The sequence below is a fragment of the Rattus rattus genome, chromosome 1 (genome assembly GCF_011064425.1).
Source record: "Rattus rattus isolate New Zealand chromosome 1, Rrattus_CSIRO_v1, whole genome shotgun sequence".
In the NCBI taxonomy this organism is placed as follows: domain Eukaryota; kingdom Metazoa; phylum Chordata; class Mammalia; order Rodentia; family Muridae; genus Rattus; species Rattus rattus.
Window position 1 is genome coordinate 158617540 of NC_046154.1, and position 25897 is coordinate 158643436.

At 45.4% G+C, this 25897-nt stretch overlaps 1 protein-coding gene across 1 annotated transcript; it reads left to right on the forward strand.

Annotated features, from left to right (window-relative positions):
- Positions 1–17680: 17680 nt before the first annotated feature.
- Angptl4 (angiopoietin like 4) lies at positions 17681–24100 on the forward strand. The gene is made up of 7 exons (XM_032909975.1): positions 17681–18173; positions 18351–18461; positions 18597–18714; positions 20834–20947; positions 21895–21990; positions 22079–22360; positions 23429–24100. The coding sequence occupies exons 1-7, from the start codon at positions 17859–17861 to the stop codon at positions 23608–23610; spliced, it is 1218 nt and encodes a 405-aa protein (XP_032765866.1). The 5' UTR covers positions 17681–17858; the 3' UTR covers positions 23611–24100.
- The last annotated feature ends 1797 nt before the right edge of the window (positions 24101–25897 follow it).

A 25897-nucleotide genomic window follows, 5' to 3' on the forward strand; every position in this document is an offset into this window, starting at 1 on the left:
GGCTCAGAGGGAATCTTAGTTTACTGTCATATTTAGGCTTTCCATTACTGTGAAGAGACACCATGACCAAGGCAACCCTTATAAGGATAATATTTAATTGGGGTTGGCTTACAGGTTCAGAGGTTCAGTCCATTATCATCATGGCAGGAAGCATAGCAGCATCCAGGCAGGCATGGTGCTAGGGAAGGAGCTGAGAGTTCTACATCTTGATCAGAAGACAACCAGGAGAGACTGTCTTTTCTGCACTGGGTGGAACTTCAAAGCCCACCCCCACAGTGATGCACTTCCTCGAACAAGGCTACACCTACTCCAACAGTGTTGTACCTCCTAATATGCCACACTTCCCATGAGCCAAGCATATTCAAATCACCACATTCCCTGATCCTCATAGGCTTGTTCAAACACATAAGTTTATGACGGCCATACCTAGCCATAGCATAATGCAGAATACAGTCTAACTTGAAAAGTCCTCATAATCTATCACAGTCTTAAGAAGGTTTAAAAGTCCAAAATCTCTTCTGATATTCATGCAATCTCTTAATTGTAACTCCCTATAAAATCAAAATCAAAAAGCAGATCATATACTCCCAAAATCAAAGGATAAATGTTACCATTCCAAAACATCATAGTGAGGAAATACTGCATCAAAGCAAGACCAAAAGCCAGCTGGGCAAACTCCAAACTCTGCATCTCCATGTCTGATGTCCAACTTCTTTCAGATTTGTTGACTGCCACACAATTCTTTCTCTTGGGCTGATTCCACTACTTACTAACAGCTTTCCTCCTCAGGAGTCCCATGGCTCTGGCATCTAGAACACCTTGGTGTCTCCAAGGCAACGTCCACATTACTGCTTCTTGTTCCAATGTCTGGGATCCACACATGATCTTCTGGGCTCCTCCAAAGGGCTTGGGTCACATCTCCAACTCTGCCCTCTGCAGCGCTCCAGTGTTTAGATGACTCCATTCCACTGCTGCTGCTGTTCTCAATGTGCTGTGGCTTTTCAGTGCAGCTAGGCTTCACCAATAACCTCTCATCGGTTCCCTTCGTGTGCTAAGGTTCGACATTTTTGCCTGACCTCTTTAGTCCTGAGATGTCAACTGCAACTAAGGCTGCACTTACCAGTTACCTTTCCTGGCCTCTTACTGTGCCAACCCTTCGTTGCTCTCCATGACCCTTTCATGCCTTCAAAACCAGTGCTGCCTCGTGATAATTATACATTACGAGGTCCAGCTGCCGCATGAGGCTGGACAACCTTGGCGATCTCTGGAATACAGCTCTTTTTTGTACTCTAAAGAAACACTTCCTGGAAGATTTCACCTCAGTGATGCCGGTCTCTTCTTAATCACTGCCAATATCTTAGCTCCAGCTGACTAACATCAACTGTCCCTGTAACTCCTTCTATTCTTGACTCTAACACCAGTGCCACATGTAGTCTTGGCTTTCCTGGACCTCACTCTGTCAACCAGGCTAGCCTCGAACTCACAGAGATCCATCTGCCTCTGTCTGCCTGAATGCTGGGATTAAAGGCGGGCATCAACACTGTGTGGCGTTTAGATTAGTTTTAACTTAGCTTAATTTTCAATATTTCTCCTCCATTAAAAAAGCGGTGAGCACTATCTCACACTGTAATCCCAGAACTCAGAATAATAAAACAGAAGAACCATGGTGAGTCTAAGGCCATTGTGGGCTATCTCAAAAAAACGAAAACAAAAACAAAAAATCTCCCCTCCAAGAAATATAAGAAGTTATCCAAAGACTTGCACAGGAATAAGTAGAAGAGGGGGACAGGCTCATGGGGCCCCAGCCCTAGCCTAAGGAGTTACTGTCAGTTAATGGATGCTAGAGGAGAGGGAGTCATTTTCTCCAGTGGTCAGCTGCCCACACTCTTATAAATAACCCCCTCGCTCACCTTACCCATGCTCATTCAAGCAACCCTGATTAAACTTAGTGTGGGTCACAGAACAAACAAACAAAAAAACCCAAAAATGTAAGAGGGATTTGGGAGAAAGATGCAAAGGGGCAGAGGGGAGATAAAAGAGAGTAACGGGAGGGGAGAGGAGTGAATATGGACAAAATACATTATATTTATTATGAAGTTGTTAAGGAATAATGTAAAGCATTTTTAAGATATATGTACAATGCTACTTTATTTGTAAAAGCCAAAGACAACTGGTAATCTAAATGTCCTTCAACATAGAAATAGACTAAGAAACTGGTTTTCCCTAGGCAGTGGTGGCACAAGCCTTTAATTCCAGAACTCAAGAGGCAGAGGCAGGCAAATGTCTGAGTTTGAGGCCAATCTGGTCTACAGAGTGAGTTCCAGAACAGCAAGGGCTACACAGAGAAATCTTGTCTGGAAAAACCAAAAACAGAATGAACTACAGAGTAATTATGCTGAGTGAAAGAAATCAGTCAAAAACAGAATATACCCTGAATATGTGTGTTTTTATTTCTAGAACACTCTAGAAAATGCAAACCAGTCAAAAGAGTTAGAGAGCGTACAATCGTTTGAAGTACAGGGAGGGAGGAGCCAGTGGCAGAGGTTCCTAAGCAACAAGAATAAACTTTTGGGTGTGGTTGATTTATCCGTTTATTATGACAATAAGTTCACAAGGAATACGTGTGTCAATGCTTATTAAGTTCTAAGCTAGAAATACCTACAAGTTATAGCATGTTCGTTATGCTTCAATAAAGCCGTCCAGAAAATTTTCTCCCTATCTGTAAAATGAACATGTTTACACATAAATAATATTTTGAAGCAGGCTCTGGAGGGATGGTTGGTGGTTAAGAACACTAGCTGCCCTTCCAGGGGAACTGGGTTCAGTTCTCATCACATACATGGCAGCTCACAACCATTTATAATCCCGGATCAGGGGATCTGACCCTGTCTTCTCAATTCTGTGGCACAAGGTATAAACATGATCCATATACATGCAAAAACACCCATACAAAACAGTCATGATGAAGCATGATTTTATTCCCAGCACTCCAGAGGTAGTCAACAGACCTCTGTGAACTCAAGGCCAGCCGGGGCCACATAGCAAGCTGCAGGTGGGCCAGGGCTACATAACGGGACCCTATCTTAAAAATTAAAAATCAAATCACCCATACGCATGAAATAAAACAGCTTCAAAATGATCACGAACCTCTTTTTTTTTTTTTTCTTTTTTCTTTTTTCGGAGCTGGGGACCGAACCCAGGGCCTTGCGCTTGCTAGGCAAGCGCTCTACCACTGAGCTAAATCCCCAACCCCGATCACGAATCTCTTTAAATTTAATTTATTTTATGTGTCTGAGTGTTTTGTCTGCATGTATATCTGTGCACCATATACATGCCTGGTATTCACAGATGCCAAAAAATTGTACTAAACACCTTGGACCTGGAGTTACAGATGGTTCTGAGCCTCCATGTGGGTGCTGTCAACCAAATTTGTAGCATCTAGAAGAGCAAGCAGTGTCTTAATTTCTGACCCAGCTCTCAGGCTTTATGAATAGATCCTTTCTAAAGACAGACTCACGGAAGCCTTGGCTGGTCAGTGAAGAGTGTCTGCTCTTTCTGTCTCTGCCTTCCCATTCTTGGGGCTACAGGGATATGCCACCATGTCTGGTTTTATGCGATGCTGGGGAGTAATATCAGGACTTTGTGCCAGGAAAACAGTAGAGCTACATCTTCAATCCTGGTTCAATCCTGGGTTTCGGCACCAATGTTAGGTTTTAACTCTCGGCCGGTGCCTAGACAGAAAACACCCAGACACCATGGTTCCACATGGAAAGCAGGCCATGGGCACGTGGCAGGGGGGCCGGGTGAAGGGAGCAATAGCAATGAAGAACAAAGAGCAACAGGGGGTAAGGGGGAGGAAGGGCAAGCAGCCCCTTATATTGTCAGGTACAGCTTTGTAGTATTAGGGTTCTCTAGCACAAAAATTATGGAATGTCTCTATATATGAAGGAAATTCATTGTAATGACTCAAAGCCTGCAGTCCAACTAACCCAACAATGGGCAGTTGTGAATGGGAATCCAAGAATCTAATAGTTGCTCAGTCCCACGAGGCTAGTTGTTTCAGCTGGCCTTCTGTAGAGGTAGGTCCCAACAGATGTGTAAGTGCAAGCAGGTGAAGAAACGTGAGTCTTCCTTCTTCCAACGTCCTTATGTAGGCCTCTAGCAGATGATGTGGCCCAGAATAAAGGTGTGTACCACAATACCTGGATCTGGAATTTGCCTTGTCCCAGGTTGACCTTGAACTCAGAGATCTGCTTGCTTCAGTCTCCTGGGATTAAAGGTGTGTACTACCTTGCCTGGGCCTAAGTTTTCATGACCATTATGCCTCAAGATCTCCATGTCACAATCCAGGTCAGAAACCTGTATCTTCCAGCCTCTAGATCGAGATCATAGCTGGGCCCTCCATTTCTGGATTGTAGTTCATTGCAGATGGAGTCAAATTGACAACCAGGAATAGCCATCACACTAGGTTACTTTGGGAATTTTTAGAAAGACTCTTTCCAAGAGGGGATTTTTTTCAGTTCATGGCAAGTAACTATACAACATCTGATTCACCTGTTTTCCTCAGCTTTTTCCACTGGGAATCTCTCAGGAGTGAGTGCCCAGACTTGGAGGTCTCTTTGGAAAACCTTACTTGGTAGGGTGGATCCCCCACCCCTCCTCGGTTTGTTTGTTTGTTTGTTTGTTTGTTTGTTTTTCAAGTCAGTGTTGCCCTGGCTGTGTAGCCCTGGCTGTCCTGCACACCACGATGGCATCAAACTCAAGAGATAGGCCCTCTTCTCCCTTTCGAGTCCTGGTATTAAATGCATGTTCTGCCACTGCGGAGTTTGCTTTTTTCTAGTGTACTTCTTCTGTGATATTCCTATTCATCTGGGATTCAATTTATGTGCTTAGAAAAAAAATCTTAGTTGGGACCAGGGAGTAAAGTACTTGATGCACAGGCATAAGGTCCTGAGTTCTAATCCCAGGCATCCACCTGAGCTGGGGAAGCAGAAACAAGAGGATCCCTGGGGCTAGCTGGCCAGGTTCCAAATCAGTGTGAGCTCCAGGACTGAATGAGAGACCCTGTCTCAAAAAGTAAGGTAGAGAGTTCCTGGAAGCAACACCCAAGGCTGACCTGTGGCCTCCACACCGCACACACACACACACACACACACACACACACACACACACACACACACACGTACCCATTCATACACAAAACGAGCGAAGACATAAAGTTGTTTTTTTTTGAGGGCCTGGAGAAGGGGTAGAGTCAGATGAATAGACATGTAGACAGGCAGACAACCCAGAGCAGAGCCACGAGGGTAGAGAAGAGGATGGGGCACAGAGAAGGACAGAAAGGGGGATAGAGACAGGTGGGAACACAAGGGAACAGAGAGAGAGAGAGAGAGAGAGAGAGAGAGAGAGAGAGAGAGAGAGAGAGGCGACATAAAGATTTTTTTTGTTTGTTTGTTTTGTTTTTCTTTTTTTCGGAGCTGGAGACCGAACCCAGGGGCCTTGCCATTGCTAGGCAAGCGCTCTACCACTGAGCTAAATCCCCAACCCCGACGTAAAGATTTTATATTAAAAATAAGACTCACTATTAATGGAGCCCATAAGCAGCAAAGGGCCATCATACATGTCCTAACATCAGCCACGTTAGAAGGATATGATATCACTTCCAAAGATTAATCACAGAAAACTGCAAGGGAAAAAACCATCAAAAATAGGTGCAATGACAGATGTTCTCCAATAACTAACTGGTCTGTATTTGCCAAAACTGTCAACACTAAAAGGACCACGGGGGAGCAAAGGGCATGAACGCAAAGTTCAGTGTGTGCTCTGTGGGATGGGCTCCCCATGGGATGAAGCATACAGTTACAAAGGATATGACTGGCCGATGGGTGAAAATGGAATATGGACTGTAGATTAGATAACAGGACTAGGTCAGGGTTACATTTCCTGCAGCTGCTGACAGTAGGACAATTATATCAAGAGCCATGCTGTTCTTAGCAAAGGCCGAAGGGTGGAAAGCAAGCGTTCCCTGTGTAACACGACTTCAAGGAGTCTAGAACAAAATGTGAATGGCGCATCGATGGGATCACGATGAGCATAGCTGCCCTCCAGGATAGAATGTGCATGTGTGAAAATGCACTTTGATTATCTTCACCTGTGTGGTCTATCTGTGTGTCTGAGAGGGTGGGGACAGGAATTGAACATAAAGCCCTGTGCTTAGGGAAGCATACACCACCCAGCCCGTATCCATAGCTCTTTGTATTTTGTGTGTGTACATATATAAACTTGTACAGCCTATGATGTGCATTTCTCTGTACCTATAGCTCTTCCAATATAAATATGTATGCATTATACATATGGGTATATGTGTAATCTATCTATATTTATAGAGAGGTATCTCTATGTATGTATGTAGAGGAACATTACAGGTTTTTTATATGTATATGTAAGTATTTTATTGTTTGGTTTTATAATTTGTTTTAAGATTTCTGTTTGTGTTTTGTTTTGTTTCATTTTAGGCAGAATATCACTACATAGCTGTGGCCTTCTTGGAACTATGTAGATTAGAGTGGCTTCAAACTCAGAGACATCTGCTTGCCTCCACTTCCCAAATGCTGGGATTAAAGACATGCACTACTGCACCTGGCTTTAAGACTTATTTTTAGTTATGAGTATGTATCCATTGAAGGTATGTGCACAAGAGTGCAGGTGCCTTCAGAGGATAGAAGAAGGCAATGGATCCCCTGGAGCTGGAGTTACAAGCAGTTAGGAGCCAACTGATGTGGGTGCTGCAAATTGAACCAGGTTCTCTGCAAGAACAGTGCATATTCATACCTCTCGGCCATCCCTTCAGTGTCTCATGTGATACAAACTGGACTCAAAGTCGTTGTGTAGCCAGGGATGATGACCTTGAGTTTCTGATCCTCATGCCTCTACCTCCAGAGTGCTGTTGCAAGTACCCAGTTTATGCAGGGCTGGTGATTAAACTCTACCCACTGAGCTGCATCCACAGCTCTATTTTATCCATACCTATGTATCTGTGTGCATATTACATATTTACATGTGTATATATGCCTTTGTGTATGTGGTTCTTTCTAATCAATCACCTTAACCATTTGATCACACAGTTGATTAAATGTGGTTCTTTCTATATGCATATGTGTATGTATTATGTGCAGATTTCTCTATGCATATCAATATCTCTACATATATGTGAATAGTATATGCATATGCATTTGTATATATGTGTGTCTTGGCATATACTATATTTTTACATATATATGTGTAAATACACACGTATAAGGTAGAAGCAAGAGGATCAAGGGTTTAGAGCCATTCTGTGCTACCTAGAGAGCTGGAGGCCACCGTGGAGTACATGAAAACAATACACACATCCTGAATGTGTTGGTGTTTCTGCAAAGGACCAGCCTTGGCTTGGAAAGGTGTTGCTGAGGAAAGAGGTGTCTGGACGCAGTGAAACAAATGACTCAATGTCAAATTGTGAGTGAGTTACAAGCTGGCTGCCTGTGTTCTTCTCCAGACAGCTTTCCAGGTTACTCTCTCTATGTTCTGCTCGAGACAGCTTTCTCTTGATACTCTAAAATCTCTCTAGATAGCTCAACTCTTGAAGACCAAAAGCCCAGTCACGTATTTTACATATCAATTTAACCTTTACCCCAGGTTCTCTTTTGATTATCCCATGAATCAGCATCTCATGACCCCAGCCCCTTGATTCATAGAAAGAGACAGTAAGCACAACCACAGACTGTAAGATAATTGTTTTAGACATAACAGTTCATACTGACCTTTAACTTGACAGGCCCCACGCAAAGCTTTGTGCAATTCCTTAAGATGAACAAACCCCAGGACGTACAGAACAGAACAGAGCATGGTGTGTGATCAACATGGGTCAAGTTATTTTTCTGTGTCAGTGACTGGCAGGCATGTTAAAGCAGCGATATAGATAGCTTACAGGCATGGAACAAAATTCTGGCAGGGGTGGGGCCGGTAGGTGAGTGTCGGACCATAAGAAGACACATAATCCAACTTCAACCCTGAGAGATGAGGCCTCTATTGGGTGATCAGGATTAGATAAAACCATCAGGTAAATTTCTCCAGGCTGGAGACTTGTGACTGAGAAGAAGTAAGACCAAGGGATATGTATACCCATGCATGCTACCATTCTCTTCTGCAATACCTTGAGGCAGGCAAGGTCAGACATATGCCCTCCATTGTACATCAGACCCCTCAGGTAAAAGTAGATTTAATTTCTTTATGAAAGACAAAAATAAAGCCTCCCACATAATTTATGACAGTGTAAAATGTATATATCATTAACCAAAAAAGAAGTTAAGCAGAACCTGAAAGACTGCAAGGAAAGCTCTGTGGGTAAGGTGTTTGGCACCAAGCCTGAGTTTGATCCCCAAGATCCACACAGTAGATGGAGGAAAACAACTCCCATAGGTGGTATTCTAATCTTCACAGGGCACACACACACAAACAAACGAATGAATGAATGAATGAATGAATGAATGTAATTTTGTAATGTTTTCATTTTATGTGTACTGATGATCCACCTGCGTGTATGTCTGTGCACCATATACCTGGTCCCCTGAAAGGCCAGAAGAGGGCATTAGATCCCCTGGGTTTGTAGCAAAGTGGTTGGGTTATGAGTCATCACATGGGTGCTAGAAATTGAATCAAACATAACTTTTTTAAAAATGCACTGTGATTTAGCAAGTAAAAGTAATTTCCACCAAGCCTCAAGACCTGAATTCCATCCTGGGACCTACATGGGTAGAGAGAACCAACATATTGTTCTTTGACCTCCACTCTTAGAATGAAGTACACGAATATTGCCACCCACACACAGCATAAGTAAACATGAAATTCTTTTATAAATCTAAGAGTCTTCCGATTTGGCTGCATTACCAGAATGTATGCTTAGCAAGCCAGCACTGCACAAAACCAGGTGTAGTATAATATGCTCATGATCCCTGCACTCTAGAGGTACAGGCAGGAAGATCAGGAGTTGAAGGTCATCCTTGGCTATAAATCAGGTCAAAGGTCAGCCTAGACTACACGATAACATCTCCACCACCACCCCCACCCCCATTTCTTTTTTTAAATTATTAAATTTGTTTATTTACATTCCATATGTTGCTCTCCTTCCAGGGCTTCCCTCTCAGAGTTGTTCATCCCATCCCCATCCCCTTTGCCTTTGAGAGATTGCTCCACCCCACCCCGCCCCCAGCATCCTCCTTCCCTCAGGCATCAAGTCTTTACAAGATTAGGCGCTAGACAGGTTAGTATCTGGCTTTATGTTAAGATTCTTGATCTACTTGGACTTGAGCTTTGTACAAGGTGATAAATATGGACCAATTTGCATTCTTCAACATGCAGACCACCAATTAGATCAGCACCATTTGTTGAAGATGCTTTCCTTTTTCCACTGTATGGTTTTGGCTTCTTTGTCAAAGATCAAGTATCCATAGGTACGTGGGTTTGTTTCTGGGTCTCAATTCTATTCCATTGATCAATCTGTCTGTCTCTGTACCAATACCATGCGGTTTTTATCACAATTGCTCTGTAATACAACCTGAGGTCATGGATGGTGATGTCCCCAGGAGTTCTTTTATTACTGAGGATTGTTTTCGATATCCTGGGTTTTTTCGTTTTTCCATATGAAGTTGAGAATTGCTCTTTCCATATATATGAAGAATTGTGTTGGAATGTTGATGGGGATTGTATTGAATCTGTAGTTTGCTTTTGGATGATAACATCTTTTAAAGATACAGTTAAAGGTTTGGAGAAATGCTCAAAGGTTATGAGCCCTGGCCACTCTTCAAGATGGCTCGAGTTCACTTCCCAACATCCACAAGACAGCCTGTAATTCCAGCTCTCTTCTGGGCCCCAAGGGCACTATGTGCATGTGTACAGACATCTGCAGGCTGAACACTCATATACATAAAATAAACCAATAAAATTCTCAAAATGAATGTAATAGTCCCAACAAATCCATCAAAAAGTAAAAGTAAAACTTAATACCCTTTAAGTTGGACCATTATAAACCTAAGACCATTAGTATATAATTAAGCAACAGTAAATACATTCACTAGTTGTGCAATTGTTTAAAAATCTCCGAAGAGAAACCCTAAACCATCACTTCTTGTTTGCCTCTTATGAGTTCATTGTGAGAGCAAAAGAGATAACCATTGGTTAAGAGCATTGGCTGTTCTCACAGAGGACTTGGGTTTGGTTCCCAGCACTCACATGGCAGCTCACAACTGTTTGTAGCTCTAGTCCCAGAGGATATAACACTCTCTTCTGGTCTCAGGAAACACTGGACAAGCACATGGTGTACATACATCCATAGAGGCAAACACTCATGTGCATGAAAATAAAAATAATTCCCTAAAAAATATTTCATGTGTGAAAATGGGTAAGGGGTTTGAGACGGGACCTGGTTAGTCTAAATTCTCTATGTACCTAAGGATGACCTTTAACTGCTGGCCCTCCAGCCTCCACTTCTCGAGTGTTGGGATTCCAAGAATACATCACCAAAGCCAGTTGTTTTTGTTCTCTTTTTTATTTTGTGCTGTGTATTGAACCCATCTTTTTGTGTATGCTTGGACAAGCATTCTACCAATCAAGATAGATTTCCAGCTCACCATATAACCAACTCCTCATTTTGTTTCTGATGGCTGTGGAAAAAATACCCTAACAAAATCAGTTTTAAGGGAGAAAGGTCTTATTCCAGTTCATTGCTGTGAGGAAATCAATATAAGGATTTAAAGTAGTCAGTCATATCCACTCACTTTTTTCCTCCACACTACTGTATTATTTCTGTTGTTTTAAGACAGAATCTTACGGTATATTCTTGACTGGCCTGGAACTCTCTATGTAGACCAGGCTGGTCCTGAACTCATTGAGATCTGCCTGCTTCTACCTCCAAAATACTGGGATTAAAGGCAAGCATCACTATAACCTACTTCAATTTCTCTACTCTTATATAGCCCTGGATTCCTTGCCTAAGGATTGATGCCACCCATAGTGGACTGTTTCTTCCCACTGCAATTAAAATAATCAAGACAATCTCCTATAGACATGCTCACAGACCAACCTGATCTACATCTAGAAAATCTTCCCAGATGTTTCTAGATTATTTCAAGTTGACAATGAAAATTAACTTCAGAAAGCCACACACCTTATCATTTCAGAAATGTCCTATTGCTTATCCTGTAGAAAGGATTCAATAAAGATATAAATATCAGGAAATGAGACTTATTCTTTATAATTGTTAAATTTGCAGTGGTAGAGATGAAAGCCTAGGTCTTACATGTGTTAGGCAAGTACCTTACCCCTGAGCTCCATCCCAACTTTAAATATGTATCTTTGAGCTTCATGCATGTTAAGCAAATATTCTACCAATTGAGATCCATCTTCAACCAATCTATTTCCCCCACCCCCATTTTTATTCTCTCTCTCTCTCTCTCTCTCTCTCTCTCTCTCTCTCTCTCTCTCTCTGCCTCTGTGTGTGTGTGTGTGTGTTTGTATGTGTGTGTGTGTATGTGTGTGTGTGTTGTGCATAATAGGTGGTGGGGAGTTTGAAACTTATGATGGCTACTATCAACACAGCTGTGAATCAGACAGCCAGATTTCATATCCTAGCTCTGTCTAGACAATTGTGTGAAGTTGGAAAGATTCACAACCTCTCTTTCATCCTGATGTCATTGGTAAAGTAGAATAATTACAACAGCTGCCTCCCATGGAGCCGTTGCTAGGATAAAATGACAATATAATCACTTGAGTCTATGAAGTACACAGCAGGTTTTGGCTGCTGTGTTTATTATAAGCATCTCTTGCACCAGAAGACCAGTTTCTTTCTTCCTAACCCATCCTCCAGAAGTCTCTATGATAAGAAATGGAAAAAAATGCATTCGTGACACCATGTTCTTCCCTGAGCTGACATCTTTCGAAGGGAGGAATTATTCTCCTTCATTCTGCTGCTATATTCTAACAAGACACTTCCCTGTCTGCTTCCTTTCCTGATGACAGAATCCAGTCTGGGCTTGCTTTCCCTTCTTTCATTCCTTCCTTCCTTTCTTCCTTCCTTCCTTCCTTCCTTCCTCCCTTTCTTCTATTCTGTTAGTGTTGGAAATAAAATCTAGAGTCTTGTGCATGTCAGAATAGTGTTATATCTTTGAACTATATCCCCAGCTTTTGTTTTGAGACAGAGTCTCACATAACCCAAATTGGTCTCAAACTGGCCACGGATGACTTTGAACTCCTGATACTCATGTTTGCATAACCCAAGTGTCAGGATGACAGGTATGCACTAGCATGCCAAGTTTATGTAGTACAGGAAATGGAATTCAGAGATTCATGCATGTTAAGCAAACATTCTACCAACTGAGCTCCATCTTCAGCTAAGCCACTTCCCCCACCCCCATTTGTGTGTGTGTGTGTGTGTGTGTGTGTGTGTGTGTGTGTGTGTGTGTGTGATAGGGGGTAGGGAGTTTGCATGCCACTAACCATGTGTGTAGGCAAGAAAATAATTTTGTGAAATAAATTATCACTTTTTAGCTTTACATGGGCGACAGTGGGGATCGAAATCAGGTTGCCAGACCTATGAGGCAAGCACTTTCACCAGCCTAACCTTGAATTCCTGATCTTCCTGCTTCCATCTTCCAAGTGCTGTGTTTGCACTACCACACCCAGTTTGGGTTTTGTGTGTACAAGTTTGCGTGTATTGTCACTGCATGTGTTTGTAAGGGGTAAGTTTATGCTTGTTGAGGCCAAAGGAAGTTGTTGCGTGTCTTTCTAGATCACTCGTCACTCTGTATACTGAGGCAGGGTCTCTCAATTGAACCCAGAGTCAGTCAATTAGGTTAGTCTAACTAGTTAGCTTGCTCTGGGAATCCTTTGTCTCTACCTCATGACAGCCAGGTCACCACATCAGCTCTGTGTTTACATGGGTCCTGGGGTTCCAAATTTCGATCCTCAGACTTGGGCAACAAGTTCATTCATGCCCCACTGACTCATCTCCTCAATGCTTGACTTCTCTTTTTAAAATAGGGTCTCACATCTCAACCAAATTGGCCTTAACTACTATGTAACCAATGTAATTACTATGTAACCAATGTAATTGAGGCCAGCCTTGAATTTTTGAATCTCTTGCTTAAACCTCCTAAATCCTGGGATTATAGATGTCATTGTTTCTTTTCTGACAAAAGAAATTTAAATGGGGGAGATTATCCCAGCTCACAGTACATCATCTTTGGGGAAGTCACAATATCAGGCAGCTAGTCATACCGCATCTTCATCAAAGAAGCAGAGAGCAAGAAATGAAACATGCTCGGGATGACCCTATTTCCTCCACTCTTTTATTCGTTTGGTTTTGTTTTCATTTTATTTATGTATGAGTGTTTGGCTTCCATGTATGTATATGCATCCTATGGATGCCTGGTGCCCAGGGAAATCAGAAAAGGGCATCAGATCCCCCATAATTGGAATTACAAATGGTGGTGAGCTGCCATGTTGTCGCCAGGAACCAAACTCTGTTCCTCTGCAAGAACAACAAATTTTCTTACCTGCTGAGCCATCTCTCCAGCCTCAATCTCATTCCGCACTCTTACCCAGTCAAGGATAGGTGCCACCCACAGTGAGTAACTTAACATGATCAAGATAATGACACCCACCACCTCACAGGTAATTCTTACTTTTGTCAAGTTGACAATTGATCCTAACCATCACAGCTAACCTGTGCCAACCTTTCTATAGCGATTGATTAGTTGGTTGCAGTTCTACATAGGTAAACCTAGGGTCTCGTGCACACTAGGCTATAACACTAAGCTAAATTCCCAATCCATATATAGAGCCGTATCTTTTTTCCAGTGCTAGGAACATTATTTCAGGTCTCACACATGCTAGGTAAGAGCTCTAACAGTGAGCTGTATCCTCAGATCAAAACTTTGTACCAAAGCTGGGAGTGTATAAAGACCAAACATAGACACGGTATGGTCCTAAGTGTAATGCCAGCACATAATAGGTGCTTACCAGAGTTATTGCAACAGCTGGGTGAAAGGGCACATTCCAGAAAGCAGTTCTTAGGATAAAAGCCAGAGCCAAGTTCCAGGTCCCAAGCTGACAGGAGTCTTTTGTAATGGTTGTACCCAGCAGGTGCCTCTAAGAATCTTCAGATTGTTCTGTACTCTCTGAAGCATGGCACCAAAGAAGTCCATGAAAAGTATGTGGAGAAAAGACTGTGGGGATTTGGGGCTGGAGACCAGTGGATAAAGTCCTTGACTCACAAGGGCAAGGAATGAAAGGGTCTGATTCTCAGACCCCAGGCATAGTAACTTCCTGTAATCGCAGTACTCCAGGAACAATAATGGGGGGCCCCTAGGGCAAGCTGGTGAGCTTCAGGTCCAAGAAGATATCCTGCCTCAATCAATAGAGAGTAACAGAAAAGACACTTCACTTTTCCATACACATGCACACATAAGAGCTTGCTCACCTGCCTATACACATGTTAAAACGCACACACATACATCACACACACACACACACACACACACACACACACACACACACACACACACACACAAATCCTTGTCATGTTGGCAAAGTACTTGGTGGTTTCCTTTATTTTTAAATTTTTTTTAAAGATTTATTTATTTACTATACATAAGTACACTGTAGCTGTCTTCAGACACAGCAGAAGAGGGCGTCAGATCTCATTACAGATGGTTGTGAGCCACCATGTAGTTGCTGGGATCTGAACTCAGGACCTCTGGAAGAGCAGTCAGTGCTCTTAACCACTGAGCCATCTCTCCAGACCTACTTTTAAAATTTTTATTTAAAAATTTTTAAGACTTATTTTATTTTGTATTATGTATTCCTCCCTGGAGCTCCCGGAAGAGAACTGGATCACCTAGAACTGGAGTTGCACATGGGTTCTCAGATCCAAACAGATGTGTGCATGTGTCTGTGTGTGTGTGTGTGTGTGTGTGTGTGTGTGTGTGTGTGTGTGTGCACTCGCGTGTGTGTGCGTGCACATATGAGAAGGCCAAGAGGGCACTGGGTCTTTCAAAGCTGAAGACTCAGACAGTTATGAGCCCAGATGGGTGCTGGGAAGCAAACTCATTTGTTAGGACAATACATGCTCTTAGTCACTAAGCCATCTTTCTGATCCCTGTTTCTCTCTCCCTCCTCCATCTATTTATTTGTGTGGTTTATGCCCTTGCCACAGAAAACTGTTGAGGTCAGAGGATAACTTTTGGAAGTCCTTTCTCTCCTTCCAACATATGGGCTCAGGGACTGAACTCAGATCGTCAGACTTGAAAGCAAGCTTCTTTCCCCACCGAGTCCTATGAGCAGCTCTAATTTTGTTTCTTGAGACATGTTCTCTTTCATAGCCCAAGTGCTACCATCCTCTAAGTGCTAAGATGACAGGCATACACCACCACACCCATCTTGGTGGTTCTTCTATGACGGCAAGAAGATTTGGAAGAGGAGAAGGCATATGGGCTAGCATGGAATGGCTATGTCCTGTGCCCAAAGGCTGATGTTTGGGGTGGACGGTGGACAGAGAGTGGGTGTATGATTTCATTCCTTGCTGAGGGTTTCCCGCCTGTTCTTCCTGTCTGCCTGTCACTGCTGCTGGGATCAGTCTGGCAAAAAGCCCAGCTGGTCAAGTGTGCAAGCAGTGGCCTGCACGTCAGCCTTGGGGCATGCAGTTTCAGATTCCAGAGGTTTGCTGCTGGCTCCTAGCCATGCTGACTCAACGTGGGGGTTTTTCAGTCAATCTGCCCTAAGGGTCTTCTTGTCAGGCAGGTTTTCTGTGCCAAGTTGCTCTTCCTAGCAGGCTACAGGGGAAATGGCAGAAAAAGTGAAACCTATGCAAACTTGTTGAATAAAAGCTTAGCCATGCAGCATAAAAAAAGGAAAAGTGTCAGGGGTTGGGGATTTAGCTCAGTGGTAGAGCGCTTGCCTATGTGCAAGCGCAAGGCCCTGTCTTCGGTCCCCAGCTCCGAAAAAAAAAAAAAAAGAAAAGAAAAAAAAAAAAAAAGGAAAAGTGTCAGCCCCACCCTGGTCCTCCTTTGTTTCAGACTTGTCCCTCTCCCCTGCTCAATAGTAGGTTTTATCCACAAACAAACAAATAAAAAACTCGATTCAGGGTCTAGGCTGTGTGGAATGAGCGAATAAATGGATGGGTGTGGAATGGACGTCTTTGCTGATGTTCTCCAGATTGCTTGCTTTTTAAATTTTTTAAATGATTGTTTTAAATGGTGTGCATGTGTATAAGTGCCGAGGAGGTCAAAGTCACCATGTCTCCCTGGCACTGGAGTTACAGGTGACTGTGAGCTGTTGGACTTGGGTCCTCTGTAAAAGCTGTAAATGCTCTTAACTGGTAAAGCTCCTCCTGGTTTTCTTGGGTTTTGTTTGTTTGTTTGTTTGTTTGTTTTTGTTTTGTTTTGTTTTATTTGTTGTTGTTGTTTTGTGACAAGGTCTCCTTCCTGGATGGCCTGGAACATTGGAGCTCCCTCCAATTGCTTCTGGCTCTGGGGTGCTGAGATTAAAGGTATGTACCACTATGACTTGGTTTTGTTTTGCTTTTTTGAAACAAGGTTCTGCCCTTTCAGCTTGGACTGGTCTGAAATTTACTATGTAGAGAAGGCCAGCTTGTAGCCTGTACTGTTCTCCTGACTGTGTCCTGCGTGTTGGTCTGAAATTTACTATGTAGTGAAGGCCAGCTTGTAGCCTGTACTGTTCTCCTGACTGTGTCCTGCGTGTTGGGTCTACAGGTGGGTGCCATCAGTTTTGTTGTTGCTGTTGTTGTTGTTTGGAGACCCGGTTCAGAGTAGCCCAGGCTCACTTAAACTCACTTGTGTAGCTCAAGATGATTTCCACACTCTTCTGCTCCATGCCCCAGAGCTGGGATGAGAGGCCTGTCCTCTGGCTTGGACTCTCCTTTAATGCAGGTAAATTTCAGGACGTGAGAACACTGGTGCTGGAGGACAGGCAACAGGAGGAGGCCTAGAGTCCCAAACTGTACAAGGCAGGCAGGCAGAAATCCCAGCTGTTGACTATTTGGCCAGGAAGAGGCGACTAATTGAACAAGGGCGTTAGTGACCCTCACAAACACATCTGCAATGACGAATGCTTGAGCCGGAAAGAGCGTGGGAGCCAGAAAGGTCTCGGTGGGGGCAGGGGTTCCTGCCCAGTCTGAGGTTTGCAGATCTCAGGAAGCCCCCAAGAGGCAGGGAGCAAGGTTCTGTAATCTCCCACTTGCCATCTGAACTCAGCCGACCAGGGAGAGAACTTTTCCACCATGTAACTCTGCCCTACTTTGCTTCTGACTTGAGAAGGGGTCAGTCATGAAGGCATCCGCGTCCTGATTGACTTATACGCCCTTTCCTCCATTGAACCGGGCTGGGAGCGGGATGCTGGCTAGGGCTGGGAATTTCCGGGCTTAGAGTGAACCATGCAGTGCAGGGACAGTCACGTCGCTCATGGGGTCGCGAGGAAGCAGGCATCCCCAAGGACTCTTCACACACACACACATGCCCCCTCGTAAAAAAACGAGGAGGCCTGTGGCATTGCACCCTAAAACTTGACCGCTCGCTCCGCCCCCGTGCCCCGCCTCCGAGGCGCTCCCTCCCACTCCCACATCGGCTTTATAAAATGGGGCCTTAGGTGCAACCGTGAAACGCTGATCAGCTGCGATCTACAGGCTTTCTTCTGCACCAGAGCAAGTCTAAGTCTGAGCCGGCTTCCCCAGAACTCCAGCTACTGGGTCTTGAACTCCTGCGTCCCGAAGTCCTAGCGTTGCTGCACCCAAGGCCATCCCCGGAATCATGCGCTGCGCTCCGACCGCAGGCGCTGCCCTAGTGCTATGCGCAGCTACTGCGGGACTGCTGAGCGCGCAAGGGCGCCCTGCACAGCCGGAGCCGCCGCGCTTCGCATCCTGGGATGAAATGAACTTGCTGGCTCACGGGCTGCTGCAGCTCGGTCACGGGCTGCGGGAACACGTGGAGCGCACCCGTGGACAGCTGGGCGCGCTGGAACGCCGCATGGCTGCCTGCGGTAACGCTTGTCAGGGGCCCAAGGGGACAGACCCGAAGGATAGAGTCCTCGAAGGCCAGGCTCCTGAGACTCTGCAGAGTTTACAGGTAGGCGCATCTACTAGGGCTCTGACTCTATTTAGACTCCTTTTGTGTCCCGTCCCCCCCCCCCAGGAACCGAACGAAGGGCCTCAAAGAGCCGACTGTGAGAGGGTGGAAGGGAGGGTGAATAAGAAGTGGTTGCAGACTTAAAGACAGGTCTTCACCACTCTTTCCTATCTTCAGACTCAGCTCAAGGCTCAGAACAGCAAGATCCAGCAACTGTTCCAGAAGGTAGCCCAGCAGCAGAGATACCTATCAAAGCAGAATCTGAGAATACAGAATCTTCAGAGCCAGGTAATTACCCCAGGAATTGACCCAAGTCGGAAAGAGGAAACACAAAACGAGGAACCAGTAGGGGTGAAATGTGGCTAAGCAGTTGTTCTGGCATGAGGCAAGAGATCTAACCACCGTTTTCCTGCCCTGTCTCAGATTGACCTCTTGGCCCCCACACACCTAGACAATGGGGTAGACAAGACTTCGAGGGGAAAGAGGCTTCCCAAGATGGCCCAGCTCATTGGCTTGACTCCCAATGCCACCCGCTTACACAGTGAGTATCTCTGGTCTTTGCTGTCATCTGACAACTCCCCAACCCCTCCACCTGCCATTACAATACTCCTCTTGTCAGGTCCACCATAATAATAAAGAAAGAGACTCTAGCCTTGGGTTCCTGTACACTCACTAGGCTCAAGTCAAGGGCTTTTTACATATAGCCCCTCTTCACTTATAATCCTGCTTGGTCAGACCACCCCACTGTTCTTTCCCAGCAAGAATCGCCCCAAAATCTGCTTAGCCATTAACCAGAGCAAGGTAGGTGTGTGTGTGTGTGTGTGTGTGTGTGTGTGTGTGTGTGTGTGTGTGTGTGTGTGTTTCTGAGGTTTGGAACCCTCCAACGTCTCTTTATATAGGTATAAAAGGGAAAACCAGAGAAGGACACCCCCACCCCAGCTCCTAAACTAGATACATTCTCTTTTTTTTTTTTTTTTTTTGGAGTTGGGGACCGAACCCAGGGCCTTGCTCTTGCTAGGCAAGCGCTCTACCACTGAGCTAAATCCCCAACCCCTAGATACATACTTTTACGTCTTACAAATACAGATCCTTTGTCCTGAAAGCCTCTGTCCAATCACATACACATATATACCTAACAGTTATTGTGATTACAGTTTTCAGGTCCTATATTGTAGGTGCCCAACCCCAATACTTTCTTACTTTCTTTCACTGAAGTGTGGGGGGCGGTAGAGACCGAGACAGAGACAGAGACAGAGACAGAGACGACAGAGAGAGGCTCCCAGTTCCAGCTCTGAGTTCATGCCTATTCTCTCACCCTGCTTGACATCTGTGGCTACCCACAGCCAACTAGGTGAAAGTTTGGATATCCCCCTTCACACCCTAAGGCTGGTTGCTGGCTGTCAGCCCAATAGTCTTTAGACTTAATCCCTCCCCTGGCTTTAACCTAGGCAAGTACCTAGGCATGTCGAGGGTCACGGATGAGCTTTCTCAGGGTTGGCAGGCACAGCTTCTGGATAGGTGATGTGGTGGAAGAGAAGGGCTGAGGGGGTGGTTTTGTGGGTTTGGGACTCCCAGACTCAGCCTAGCCAAGTAGAGGAAAGTTCAGAGCTGGGGAGACAAACAGCTGGCCCTAATGAAAACCACATGGGTGGCTTGGCAGTGGGCCTGTCCCGATTGGATGAGAGGAAAGTAGGGGAAAGGGAGCTGCCCAAGGGATTGGAAAGTAGACTTCCCATCTTTCTGGGTCTGCCCCCACTCCTGGCAGTGTGGACTGAGCTGGCTGGCAGAAAGTCCCCGCATGCTCCTCCCCAGTGACCTTTTTCCTACTTTCCCTGGCTGGGCTGGGGGCGGTTCTTCCTGAATTTAGAGGACTTGTCAAGGCCAAGTTCCTTCTCTCCTCCTCTCCTCTTTTTCAACTCTCTCTCTTCCTGTCGCCCTTCTTCTGGTAGCAGACACAGCCATATCCCATCCACACCCACAGCCTTAGTCTCCCCCTGCCCCACTGTCAGCATCTTCTACTAAATCAGAGTACCCCTTTGCTCAGTCAGCTTAGCCCTTGTCTTACCCCAGATCCACCCCTGTCTGTTGTTGTAAGTCTTCACTGAAACACTGGCTGTGGGGTAGGCTTTAGGTGGACACAGGTCCCTACTGTGGACAAAGTTCCTCCTTGTCCCTGGGCTTTAGAAGCCTCTACTCAAGGGGAGGAGTGAGGGCACGCCTCCAGATGACTTCTCATCAGGGACGAGACCTCTGTTCACTTTTGGGAGTCTAACAGGGTTTCAGAGAGTGGAACAGCATCCTATTAGAAGAAGCTGGGGCCCAGGGAAAGGAATGGGAAAATGGAATCTCTGGCATCAGGACCAAGTGCTGATTCCCAATAGTCGGAAGGTGTGATACACGGAAGAAAGGTTCAGGGAAAGAAGCCTTTGTGACCAGAGAGGGTAGACAAGCAGAGTGGGAAGAGCGAAGATTGGTCAAGGGGCTGGTCCTCAGTGTGCCTTGTGGACCAGTAGGAGAATGTTATAATGAGCCAGGAACAAGTTTAGGCAAATGGCCCCGGAACTAATCCTCTACCACCCACCCCTCACACACACACTCGTCTCCTGAAATCACTGGGGAGCTTCTCTTCTGCTTCACTCTCTCCCTTTGTCTATTTTCAGGGCCTCCCCGGGACTGCCAGGAACTCTTCCAAGAAGGGGAGCGGCATAGTGGACTTTTCCAGATCCAACCTCTGGGGTCTCCACCATTTTTGGTCAACTGTGAGATGACTTCAGGTAGGATGTATTGACCTCCCAAGGAGCCTCCTTGCCATGTACACAGCCCTGGTGTCATAAAATAAAGCCATGTATAGCTCAGTGATATAGCCCTTGGGATCCTTCCACAGTAACACATACCCTATTATGCAGTTCATAGAATGTAGCCTGTTATATATATACACTCTTTTTCTCCATTGACAGGATTTCAAATTCAGTGATAGGTTTCTGTGGTTAAGGTGGTCCAGGCCTAGTCATCTGCAGAGTAAGCTCAAGGCCAACCTGGGTAACTTAATATAACCCTGTCACACAATAACAAAATATAAGTGAGCTGGGGGCATACCTTAATGGGAGGGTGCCTGCCTACAATGTACAAGATGCAAAATTCAATGCATAGAACCACGGCTGGATATCGTGACTTGTGCCTATATTTATACTTCCAATACTTGAGAGGTTGAGGCAAGATGATTGTTGGAAGTGCAAGGCCAGCCTTATCTCAGATAAATGAACGCAGAGTCTTCATGGACTGGAAATAAAGCTCAATTGGTAAAGTGCTTCCCTAGAATGTTTGAAGCCCTGCGTTTCATCTCCAACACCGCATACAATGGGTATGATGGTGCAAGTCTGCTATCCCAAAACTCTGGAGGTGGTAGCAGGATGATTAGGAGTTTGAGGTCATCCACAGTTACACTGAAGGACAACTTGGGCTATAGGAAAAAATTTGAGGTCATCCTTGGCTACAAAAGCATGTTCTAAGCCAGTCGAAGGTAGAGACTCTGTTTCAAATAACACATCAACTGTTGGTTCCTGCAGGCTCTTGGGATAGAAGTCTATTCTGCTCCCAAGTGCTGAGAGGAAGGATGAGTGTGTTGTCCTTCTTGGGACTGCATGGGAACATGATATCAGGCTTGGAACTAGGTAGGACCTGTGAGAAGGGACTTCTAGTGACGTTTTGTCTTTCTGGGCAGACGGAGGCTGGACAGTGATTCAGAGACGCCTGAACGGCTCTGTGGACTTCAATCAGTCTTGGGAAGCCTACAAAGATGGCTTTGGAGATCCCCAAGGTAGGTGTTTCTCAGGAGGCCAGAGTCATGGAGGAAGCAAAGGGCACAAGAGCTGAGCCCGCCTCACGGATGATTTCTCTTGATTCAGGCGAGTTCTGGCTGGGCCTAGAGAAGATGCACAGCATCACAGGGGACCGAGGAAGCCAGTTGGCTGTGCAGCTCCAGGACTGGGATGGCAATGCCAAATTGCTCCAATTTCCTATCCATTTGGGCGGTGAGGACACAGCCTACAGCCTGCAGCTCACCGAGCCCACGGCCAATGAGCTGGGTGCCACCAACGTTTCCCCCAATGGCCTTTCCCTGCCCTTCTCTACCTGGGACCAAGACCACGACCTCCGAGGGGACCTTAACTGTGCCAAGAGCCTCTCTGGTAAGCAGGTTTTATTCTCGCTGTAGCCTACATTCAGTCTTAAAGTTTGCATCCATGCCCTGCCCCCTTTTCTGCTTGCTTGCTTTGTGCTATGGGCCAACTATTAAGTTAATCTCTCCTGTTTTCAGTTTTCCTATCTTTCAGTGGTGGGTGGGTAGCTGGCATGGGGCAAAGCCAAGACAACCCCTTGTCTTGTTCTTTTCAATTCTGAGGTATAGGGTCTTGTGCCTGTTAGCCAAACATTCTGCTAGACCCTGGCCCCCAGTGTTTTTGTTTTTGTTGTCTGTTTGACACAGGGTCTCATATAGCTCCAGCTGGCCTTGAGCTTGGTATATGAGGTTTAAGATAACCTTAAAGGGTCAGCCTCTAACCTCTGAGTGCTGGCGTAACAGGCATGTGTCATTATGCTCCTGCGGATCAATCCCACAATTCCATGCATGGTAGGCAATGAGCTCCAGTACTAGCCTTCCTGCTTCATTCGTTCAGACAGGATCAAACCATGTAGAGCAGGCTGACTTCAAACTTCCGATCATACTGCTGAGCGCTGTGATTACAAGTTTGTACCCACAAGCTCTGCTTCATAGTGTAGCTCATTTTGCAGAGAACCTACCTAACATGAGTGAAGACCTAGGTTCCATTCGCCATACAATAGAAACCAAGCACGGTGGTACAATGTTAACCGTAGCACTCAGAAAGTGGAGGTAGGTAAAGCAGAAGTTTAAAATTGTCTTTGGCCACATAGAGAGTTTGAGGCCAGTCCGAAAAGAGACTCTGTCACAAAACAAAAATAGGACTTGTGAGATGGCTCAGCCATCAGGTAAAGGTATTTGCCTACAAGCCTGAAGACCTAAGTTTGATCTCCAAGACCCACATAGTAGAAAGAGATCACCGCCTCCCACAGGCTGTCCTCTGACCTTCGCACCCCACACACGTATACACGTGAACACAAAATAAATAAACGCAATAAATTCTGAAGGTGTAAAATCCAAAGTTCACCTTGACTCCAGCTGTGCTCTCAGTATGGAAACCCAAGACCTTGACCGTGTCTTCTGGTCTCTAACCCTATAGGTGGCTGGTGGTTTGGCACCTGCAGCCATTCCAATCTAAATGGACAATACTTCCACTCTATCCCACGGCAACGGCAGCAGCGTAAAAAGGGGATCTTCTGGAAAACATGGAAGGGCCGCTACTATCCACTGCAGGCTACCACCCTGTTGATCCAGCCCATGGAGGCTACAGCAGCCTCCTAGCCTCCTCACTGGAGCCTGGTTCCAGGCCTAAGAAGACAGTGACTTTGGTTGTGACCTTAAGATATGGCTGTTTTCTGCTGAGAGCAGGCGCTCTAAGTAGGGCTATCTGGAGTCTCGTGGACAGAGAAGAAGCCCATAACTGGAGAGACTGGAGGACCCCTTTTCCGTGTTGGGGTCTGCAAGCACTGTTGTCTGAAACAGTCAGTGCAACAGGAAACAAATGGCCCAGACCCAGAAAACGTGGGCTCAAGGGGCATTGAATCTCACTTCTCGCCTACCAGAGAAGTTGGAGACGCAGAGGGACCATTTCAGTCCAACTAGCTGGGCCCTTAATGGCGGACTCGGTCATATTGACCGACTGGAGATAGGGTTCCCAGGAGCCCTGGATACACTCAATGGTGCTCTTGTGGGTGCTGTGGATGAACAGGTGCCAACTGTGGTTCCAAGGCACAGCTCACAACATTCTTACAATAAAAACAACCTCAGAACATTTTGTTCTCTGTTGTCTCGTTTGATCTTTCAAAGTGAATAGTTTCAAAGTTGGAGTAAACATGTTCCTCGGGTGGAGACCGTATTCCCAGACCCGTTAAGGACAGGACTGGTTGGCTATTCCTTCCCAGTGATTTCAGCTTCCTTCTTTTTGTATTTCGTGCTGAGAGCCTCTCTGTTTTTATTTCAAAATCTCCAAGCAGGTCGGGAGAGATGGCTCAGTGATTAGGGACACTTGTCCTCCTTACGGAGGGCCTGGGTTTGGTTCCCAACCTTCACATAGCAGGTAACAAGAGCCTCTAACTCTAGTGACCCTAGTTCTAGGGGACCCAGTGCCTCCCCTGACCTCCACAGGCTCCTATACATATGTGATACACATGCACATGTTTAGGCAAGCGCAGAGAAAAGTAAATATTTTTTTAAAAAACAGAGCTAGGGAAGTGCCTTAATGATTCAAGACACTTGCTATCTGAGCCTGATGCCTGAATTCAAGCACCCAAACTTACATAAAGGTGAAAGGACAAAACAGGCTCCAAAAAGTGGTTCTTTGACCACCACACACAAGCCATGGCACTTGGGCTGTCACTCAAAAGATATCATATACACAATAATTAGGTGGGTTTTTTTTTTTAATTCTTAAAAGTTAAAAATCCTATAACTCATGTGGTTCAATCATTAGGGAAGCAAGTAATAGAGACAATTAAACATCTTTCTGATCAGCACCAGGGACGGTGCATGCATATCTCCAGCACCTGGGAGGTGGAGACGGGAGCGTTGCAAGTTCTAAGCCAGGCTAGGCATCACAGTAAGACCCTGTATCACGAACAGGGAGGGGTGCTGCACATGGAGCTCAGTTGGTCGTACCTGGCATGCGCAGACCCTGGGCTCCTTTCCCAGCACTACTGCGTAAGTAACCATAGGGCTAGATAATACTGTTATGCCTCTATTTGAGAGGTGGAGGCATGAGGATTAGAAGCTGAGGTAACCTGGGCTACAGCAAAGAAAAAGAAGAGAGAAAAGCAAGATGAGTTGAAATTAATTTTAGAAATCTCTAAACCTGATGTCATAATCCATACTCGTAATTTCAGCACTAGGGAAGCTGAGGCAGGGGAACCAGGATCACCATGAGTTTGAGTCCAACCTGGGCTATTATAGTAAGACCTTGTCTCAGGAAAAACAAAACTTTTTAAAAATTGTTTGTTTGTTTGCTTGTATGTGTGGGCAAACTTCTGCCTTGATGCTTGTACAAAGTTCAGAGGACAACTTGCAGGAGTCAATCCTTCATGTGTGTCTCAGGAATCCAGACTTGGCAGCAGCCTTCCTCATCTGTTAGACCATCTTTCCAGTGCCACAAAACCATTTCTTACTTGGAGCTGAACAAGTGGTACAGTGTATTCCTAGCCTGTATGAGGCCAGGCATTTGATTCCCCAGCAAAACACACACACACACACACACACACACACACGCACACACACACACCCACACACACACACACACACACACCCACACACACACACACATACACACCCCCACACACACCCACACACACACCCACCCCCACACACCACACACACACACCCACACACACTCACACACACACACACACACACACACACACACACACACACACACACACACACACCCACACACACACACACACACACACACTCACACACACTCACACACACACACACACACACACACACACACTCACACACACTCTCACACACACACACTCACACACACACCACACACACACCACACACACACTCACACACCTTTCATTGACTCCATTAT

What these genes read in the sequence shown, in the direction of transcription:
- Angptl4 (XM_032909975.1), top strand. Translation starts at nt 17,859, where the DNA reads ATGCGCTGCGCTCCGACCGCAGGCGCTGCCCTAGTGCTATGCGCAGCT. An exon ending in TACAGAATCTTCAGAGCCAG is followed by an intron (nt 18,462 to 18,596) that starts GTAATTACCCCA and finishes GCCCTGTCTCAG; the next exon opens with ATTGACCTCTTGGCCCCCAC. An exon ending in CAACTGTGAGATGACTTCAG is followed by an intron (nt 20,948 to 21,894) that starts GTAGGATGTATT and finishes CTTTCTGGGCAG; the next exon opens with ACGGAGGCTGGACAGTGATT.